Source organism: Branchiostoma belcheri, unplaced genomic scaffold (assembly GCF_001625305.1).
Source record: "Branchiostoma belcheri isolate BF01 breed outbred unplaced genomic scaffold, Haploidv18h27 scaffold462, whole genome shotgun sequence".
Lineage (NCBI taxonomy): Eukaryota > Metazoa > Chordata > Leptocardii > Amphioxiformes > Branchiostomatidae > Branchiostoma > Branchiostoma belcheri.
In genome coordinates, this window is record NW_017804090.1 from 35,659 (window position 1) to 44,780 (window position 9,122).

Consider the following 9,122-nt stretch of genomic DNA (forward strand, 5'->3'; position numbering starts at 1 on the left):
AGTTTATCTCGGCCGCTGGCCATGTAGTTTTGTGTTCTTGGAGGATGTCCACATAGATTTGTGTAACTGCTAGAGAGGAAAGAATGTATTACCTAGTATGTTCATACCTGTAACACCAAACAGGGTAATAAGTTGGCTTCCATTATCATTTGCTTCAATGGAATTAGTGAAAAATATTAATCTCGAAACAATATAACGTTAAGTATATGTAACCACTACAATAATTTTCATTTTATTTTTATTTTTTTATTTTTATTTATTTTTTATTTATTTTCTATTTTATTTTTTATTTCTTGTTTTATTTTATTTTCATTTAATTTTATTCAATTTTATTCCGTTCTATGCATTATCAAACTTCTCCTCTACTGCTAGAGCTACTAAGACTTCAGACCGAATATATTAAACATTTTAATTCGCCCCCTCTAGCGGTTTGGGCCAAATTGCAGCTTTTCCAAAAAAAATCCAAGATGGACGGCGGCAAGATCGGCGCGGCTCGGCGATTGCCGATTTCATTGTATTTTCCTTGGTCTTTTACGCGATTCAAGCAAAGAAAACAAGTTGACCACAAGAACAAAAGAGTAATACAGCACTGGGAATCTAATGGTCCGTTTTGTTGGGCGGTAATTTCTCATTTCAAGTGAATATTTACGTGCGTCACAGTGATTTATTCACCAATCAAAAGTCGACATCTTGCGACTTAAGCAAATATGGAAGGTTAATGTACATAATTTATGTCATTGATTTATTGGTCCAATTACCGCAGCTATTAGCGAAATTCTAGAACCTTAAATGCATACTATGATATAAAACAATGGTTTTGTGGTAAACAGCATTTCCTCTTTTTTAGCAACTTCGTTGTATAAGAATAACGACACTATCATCCGGTAGCTCGACCCCACAAAGTAAAGTATACACGCAGAGTAATTGGTTTCATTGGGTTTTTTTTCACGGTCGAAATCAAGATTTATTCAACATCCAAACAACGTACATATTTTGGAGCACAATACCTCGGCCGCTCAGGCGGCCGAGATAAAAAGGATAAGATTAAAAGAGAGATTGTGACTCAACCCGTTGAATCTGGAGGACTAGGCCTCACAAATTTAGAATACCAGAAACATTCCATCCTTGCATCCTGGGTAAAAAGACTGGGGGTAGAAAACAATGCCAGATGGAAAGTTTCACCGCTTACTTTCATAAACTCCTTTGATCCTGACAATCTGTTGTTACACATGAATTTCTCTTGTGAGAAAGATGGTCCTAACATGAGCAAACTACCTAAATTCTACAAAAAAGTTATATTATCCTTCCACCATGCAGGAGGAGGTGGTAATAACACACCCTCTAACATAAAAGATATAATGCAAGAAATTATTTGGTGTAATAAACATATAAGGTCACAAGGAAACACTATTTTTCTCCTTCCTGGATTAAACAAGACAAAATATTTATAAAAGACCTTTTCCCATCTGGCAAGTTCCTGTCCCTAAATCACTACTCCCAGCTTAATCTAAGTCCTAAAGGTATTATTCAATATATTACAATATTCCATGCGATACCCCTTTCTTGGAAGAGAATAATAAGAAATCATATAGGCCCAATTCCATGTCAAACAATAGATCTTAACACCCTTACCCCTCACATATTTAATGGTAAAAAGAGAATGGAAGTGAAAACCAGAGATATATGTAAATTTTTCTATAATACTTTAATGCAAGCACATGTTAAGGAACCCAACTCCTGTAGAAAGTGGCAATCTGAATTCCCAAATAATACATTCTCATGGCAAAAAATATTCTGTTTATTGAGTACACAAAACTGTAAAGATACCAAATTAGCTGAACTCAATTTCAAATTACTCCACAGGATACTACCTTGTGCATACAACTTACACAAATGGAGGTTAAAAGATGAAAATGAACAAACCTATAGCCCAATATGTAGTTTATGTAACAGTGGAAGCACCGACAACTATCAACACAATGTCATGTTCTTCAGATGTGGAAGACTTGGTAATTTCTGGGAATTAGTCAATACCTATGTACCTCACCCTAACACAAAAATTACATGTCAGGAAATTATATTTGGAAAAATAGATCAGCTGTTAACCTCTAATAACCTACAAAATAGAATCAAAACAATTTCTATTACCAAATGGACAATATTTAAAACCTGGTTATGGCTAAGAAATAACATCTGTATATTGCTGATCTTTTTAGTATCTTTGTAACAGAATTCAATGAAAGAGTAAATAATACAAGTTAAAATCTTTATATGTGGTTTTTTAGAGTAAGACTTTGTATTGTTTATGTGATGTTTTTTCTGCAGCTCTGTTGATCACCATTTTGCGCACCCAGCATTGGAAAAAATGTCACTGGCATTACAAAAGATAGCAAGACAGGCAGTTGATCATATTGCCAATTCTAGACACAATATGTACTTGGGCTGTAAATATGTTGTAGCATTAGTGTGCTCTTGTAGCAGAGTAGGGTAAAGAGAATTGTGTCAGCAGATTGTTGTACGGTGGCAATTGAACTTAATTTTGACATTTTATCAATTTGTGTCAGACATGTTGACACTTCCCTTTTAAGAAATATTTCTTATATTCAGAACTACATAGATTATAGTTTTGTACAGAAGTTAACTTCTTAACCATGTCCTGATGAGCAAACTTAAATACATTTATACTTATGTTAATGGGATTTTGTAAACTAGAAACTAAGGTAACATTTGCAAGCAAATGCAATATGTTTACCTCAGGATGGTCTTGCCTACGATTTAACGTTATACCTTTATTAGGAAAGGAAAGGTAGAAGGATAGTTTGCTTATATTACTGACTTTTATGTTATATATATAGTTACATACCACAGTACCAATGATTCACTCAGCACACACTCTTACCATGCTTGCAATTAGGCCACAGCATGTAACTTTAATCAATGACATCCTCTGCAGACTGCAAGTAAACTTCGAGTCTTTTTGACAGCTTTAGTTACAAAGGACTTTGCTGCTGCGCTCATCTCACTACCTTATTACATTTTTGTAAATAGGAAACAGGACGTAGGCTGAAATAATAATGATGATAAGTTTATTATTATTACAAATACATGACAGAAGGCTAATTGTAAAAACGTATATCATACGAAATGATATACATGTACAATGATATGAAGAACTAATTCCTACAGTACACTTTAGTCTTTATACTACAGTATATAAGATATACATCAAGCCAGTTTTGTTGGGTTTTACTTGTTCTTTTGATCGCCGAGCCAGTGAATATACCCACTTCTATAATAATTGTTCTTTGAAATTTTATATGAAAATCATTGCAATGATGATGAAAATCTACAGTTGTGTAAAATATTGGAACTACACACTCTATAAAACCATACATACATACTTAAAAGCTATACATGACTTAACTGTTACATATATTATGCAAATTTAACATACATAATGAATATTTACTGGCCAAAATGGAGATATAATGTGTTTCTAGAAATGGTTGTGATGTGTTGTATCCTTCTGTGGATGGCTGGGTTCAGCTCTGTTAGGTTCCTCCCCAGTTTCTCATGGACCAAGTTCTGCTTCCTTTCCTAGCAGAGGTCCAATCTTAAGAGTCTTATGAGGATACAAACAGGAGAGTAAGCATTTCAAATGTGATCAGAAACTGATATTATCCTTATTATGTTTAGAGAGATAACTTCACGGGATATGCATCATCGGGATACGGAATTTTTCGGGATAGGCGTCCCGAAAAATCCCGCGAGATATCCGCGTGTGGTGCGAGATCTCCAAGTCTACCGCGGGTCCTGTCACCGATGGCGGCGTGCCAAATGTTTATTTTTACGTCCTGTCGGGCGATCTGGGCAGGGCCAATGGAGCACCCTGACGTCAGTCAACTTTGCCAAAATTTTTATTCACCGACAGCACAGGAGTGTATATTGTGTATGACGCGTTCCTCACGCGGTAATAGGTGAACTGCTACATTTTTACAAAGCTATTGTGCAGCGAAAAACTCACGAAAACTGTAAGAAAATAGCAGGAATGAATTTTTAATAACCCCTTCGTCTCCGGTGAGTTTCGGCAAGTTTATAAACCTTCAAATAAAATGGGGCGTACCGGCTGTAGTAGTAGTTGTATTTCATTGTGACATCTTGTACTAAATTGGCTTGTTGAGGTCTACTCATCTTCTCATAAGCAGACTGCGTCAAGTAGTCTCTGTATTACGAAAATTAGGAACGTTTGCACATCAAAATCCCGCGGCAAGCGTCTCACCCCTCCCATGCAAACACGTACATATAAAATAAATAAACCCTTGCATCAACAATCAACGATCCGACCACGTCCATTGACGTACGTATTACCCTGAAAGCAAGTACTTCCACGCGGCTGGCAAAAAATCTTCCGGTGGAAAAAGCATTCTCGTTCTCGATGTCACTTGTGAAAACGTTGTTTTGGAATGAAATCGGGATGAGAAAAATACAATGCCGCTTGCAGGACTGAGGCGGAAAATCGCTACAATCGCCAGGGCGGCCGGAGTCTCTGGGGCGGAGCATCGAGCCTTTGAGTTTGAAATCTTGCCGCCCAGCCAGTGGGCGGGTCCCCGTCTGTGTGCTGTGATTGGGCGCCGCGCGGTGATAGCTATGCTGCGTGCCGTTTCTATGGCAACGTGGCCCAGTCACAGAAATGTATCAATTCTTGTTCGTCGCTGATCGCAAACACAGCCAAGAGGCGTAAAGAACTTTTTAATTATGCTCCCCCCCCCTCTTTTGTATAATGTTTAATCTCCCTTCCGCAGCTCCGTGCGTCGACCTCCCCTATCTAGGAGAAAAATGAACTTCTGGCGACATGGCACGTGGATGTGTTAGATTTTATATCTGAGATAGCGCGGGTCGGGTGACATCAAAAGCAGTACTTAGGGCCGTCCACATCGCAAGGTCAGACAGAAATTCTCGTACCAAGAAGGTTGTATTTGATTAATAACACTAGCCGTTTGTGCTAATGTTATCATCATGCATAATTTGGAAACAAACATGCGCCGCACCGTCTGTCTGTAAAAATCTTAGTCAACATGGTTCCCGAAAAATCCCGGGATATCCCGATGAATCCCGATTTGATGCTTATCCCATGAACTGTACTGTATTATCCCGAAAAAGATTGAAACTGTCTGACAAAACGACAAAATGTAATGTCACATCCATGTTTATATAAACGTAAACAAACGCCCCCCTCCCCCGGCCCCGCACCCACATTACAAAGTCGACAATAGTTACAGATGAACACAATTCTGTTTACTTTATTTTCAAAACGGCAGCAAGCCTAAATCTCTATACATACGAGATTCTATCAAGTCAGGAGCTAGTGTAAATTATGAGTGTTTTTTTTTTTATTTCAGCCGGCGGTGACATGCAAAAAATCACACAAAGTCGCCGGCGTTCTGTGGAAATCTGCAGTCCTACTTGTGGATATTGAACCCAAAATCCCAATGCAATATTCTCTACTCGAGACTGGTATTCATATGACCGTATTGTACGAAGAAAAATGAAAACTTACCGCTGACATTGGTCCACCGATCTCTTCTCTTCTCATACAAGGGCGGATGCCCATATTTGGAAAGCTCGGGTGTTCCGTGCGTAGCGCTAGGGTCATTGACCGCGGTTATCGAACACGCTGTTCCATTGTTCCATGGTTGTTTGAATGTTCCAAACGCGTTCTTTTTGTTCGATTTTTGGCTTAAAATGCAACTTTTTTCACCCATTTTTTGCAAATTAAGTCATTTTTTTCACATCTATGTTGGCCAAAATGACAGCGGTTCAGTGTCTTACGTACCAACCTACCAGCATGCTGAATTTCATTTTCTTCCAGGTTCTAATTACGAAAATATCTACGATTTTTAGGTGTTTGGAGAAGAGGAGGAAGAGGAGGAGGAGGAAATAGAGCAAATATAATATGTTTCCTTCGGTAAACATAATAACTATCGACTTTAGTATTTTGACCGAGTTTCATACAATTTCATTATATTCAGGTGCTCTACATTAAGGCTTACAAATAGAGAAAAGCAGTAGAAGGTAGGATATGGATAAGAGTATTTTAGCTAAACCCACTATTGGGATGACTCAACACTTTTATTGACATGTATCTAAAATTTCCTCTTAATTATCGATCACCACATTTGTACAATTACCTGTTCTGTGTTCTGCACTGTATGTATCTTTGCATTGTTGTGAATAAAAGCATTTAATATAAGTTATGTAATAAAAAAAGAAAATAACAGGATCTATGAGAAGAAAGGGAATAGTAAATGAGTGAAAACGATATTTAAATCAACACCATGTATATGCTGAAATGAGTATGTATAGACTCAGTAAACCTGTATAAAACATAGCCTACCTTCACGCTTACATAGTGACGTGACGTTACCTGCACCTGATGATGTTATTTCTCATTCCACAGTAACCAGCGGCACCGGATGTGGGGGTGACCTGACGGCTTCTTCTGGTGGCCCCGTGACGTCACCCAACTATCCCGGTAACTATGGCAACAATGAGAACTGTGAGTGGCTGATCACTGTACCAGAAGGAAGCATCATTCGCCTCACGTTTGACAGCTTCCACACTGAGGGCGGTTATGACTTTCTCACCATCTACGATGGAGCCAGTGATAATGCTACAGAGATAAAAAGGTTATTATTATTACTGGCCCATAATTATACAGTAGAGTAACAAAACATTAATACATACAAAACACATGAAAATTATATCCTATATAAATAGACGTTTTAGGAGGTTTGTGAAGTACGAGTTGCAATAGAAGGAAACTGACTTAATTACAGACTGAACACTATTGTTAGAATGAATGAATGAACTTTATTGCTCGACAGTTGTACAGATTACAATGTTGGCAACAATGACAATGTGAGCAATATGATAGGTCTATTCTAAAAAAACTACTACACAGTAAAAAAAACGTAAATGACGGATTGACATGGTGTACGTTACGTTTGTTACAGGACTTTCTCTCCTCTTTAAGGCACTATATATATATTTAGGCCTAAATACGTAAGCATGGAGTCGGGGTATGACTTCAGTACATTGAAAATGTTCGTGTTGGTCTTTAGGAAAGGTTTACTAGCTTAACACGTAATCATATTTTCTATTGTTAGCTTGGGCGAATTGATTCTTAATTTGCTAATGTTAACTGCTAATGTGAAATGTTGATGTTAACTAACTGACTGCAAAGGTATCAGTCATGTTAAAAACAAACATCTCACTGGCACTACAAGTTCTAAGTTATATATTTTATGCTCCTTAAATCAAATTTACACGAAGTAATAATGATAACCAATCAACATGGGGTATTCAAGCTACTCTAAACGCTTGGATTTATTCTGCATAACGAAAACTACCCCAAAGCTGGGAATATGACAATAGTTTGTGCGTCAAATATTGATTTTCCTTATTATTCCATAATGTCTAGGTTAAGCGGTTACCACTCGCAAATTACCCCCATCATCAGCACATCCAACACGATGTTCCTGAGGTTTACATCTAACCGTTGGGGCAGCCGTCAGGGGTTCCAGTTCAACTACACAAGTAAGATCTTTGACTTCACTTCTCAAATTAACAAGGTCACTGATATCATTTTGTATGCTGTTTAATATGAGCTGTGTTTGTTGCAGTTTTCTATCATTTTCGGTATATGATTAGTTTTTGAGGTCCAGAAGATGGGAAGAATTGCAAATTATGTAAATAACCGTTAATTGGCATGGTTATTAAGGAAATTTGAAAATTACATTAGTATACACTATAGGTCATCTATAAGTTGTATCTTGTCATATAGTTTGTAAAAAATATCTATGTAATGTATGGGAAGTTGAACATTTATACATAAAATATAATGCAAATGTACACATAATTATATGATTAATGGCAAAGGAAGGAAATCCATACCTTTACATTGTTTTGTTTCAGGCAGTACTGCAGGCAAATGCTGGGATCCTGGTGTGCCGACCAATGGGAACAGGGATAACAACAGTAACTTTACATCAGGACAGACAGTCAGGTACACCTGTATGGACGGGTATCAGCTGTTGGGGACTGCCAATATAACCTGCCAGCCGAACGGGACTTGGAGTGGTGCTACACCAGGTTGTGGAGGTAATAGATAAAGAATAAAAGTATTGAGGTTAAGTACGTTGATGAAGGTTAGACATCCAGGTAAACGATACTCGTAAGAAAATTCAAACTCTACTACTGGATCAGTTAACGGATTTATTTCCGGACGTTTCGAGTGACATCCATCACTCTTCTTCAGCGTCACAAATGAACAGAGAACCGATTCACTCTTATATACAAGTAACTAGAAAAACCGGTTAAACAACAAGGTCCGTAAGAAGCTTTATCATGTAAAAGAACGGTTCACTCAATGTACAGGAATTAGAACTAGAAAAAACCTGTTCAACAACCGTAAGAGTCTTTGTCATGTAAGGAAGGTTCCTATGAAGAAGACGCTGAAGAAGAGTGACGCTGAAGAAGAGTGATGGATGTCACTCGAAACGTCCGGAAATAAATCCGTTAACTGATCCAGTAGTAGAGTTTGAATTTTCTTACGAGTATTGAGGTTAAGGTTAAAAATTCTGGTTTACCGCATATACATGTACATCGGTAACATCGATCGTCATGTTCAAAGTGACATTTTTTCATGACATTATCCCTTGGAGTTTTAGTTGTACACCATCCACAGGATGACCCAAGTTACCTGGTCTGAATATAGTTAACTCAATTGAAATCGTCTGGAGGAGGGTAACCCAATGACCGGAGGGGGTGGGGTGTTTTGGGGCCCCTGTCCTCTGTAACTCATAAACTATCTATAATCATCGCATAATCGCTAAATATTCACATGATAGTCTAAGAGTAACATACGGTCGAAAACGTCCCATGTGATTGTACAACGTACAATGGGACTACATTTTAGACATCATGTTACTGTTTAAAGATGTGAATACTTTGCCTTTGGAAACTCATCTATAAGCAGTGGCACCTGTGTACTGTGCAGTGTAAAACAGTCTAAACATGGGCGATGGGCCACCAAGTTTCTGTTGAAATCGTTGTACTCGATT

At 37.8% G+C, this 9,122-nt stretch overlaps 1 protein-coding gene across 1 annotated transcript; it reads left to right on the forward strand.

The window, feature by feature from the left end:
- Positions 1 to 6,079: 6,079 nt before the first annotated feature.
- Positions 6,080 to 8,706, forward strand: LOC109479084 (CUB and sushi domain-containing protein 2-like). The gene is made up of 5 exons (XM_019780960.1): positions 6,080 to 6,089; positions 6,458 to 6,676; positions 7,462 to 7,596; positions 7,975 to 8,188; positions 8,624 to 8,706. Exons 1-4 carry the CDS (start codon positions 6,080 to 6,082, stop codon positions 8,169 to 8,171), a joined length of 561 nt encoding a protein of 186 aa, XP_019636519.1. The 3' UTR covers positions 8,172 to 8,188; positions 8,624 to 8,706.
- The last annotated feature ends 416 nt before the right edge of the window (positions 8,707 to 9,122 follow it).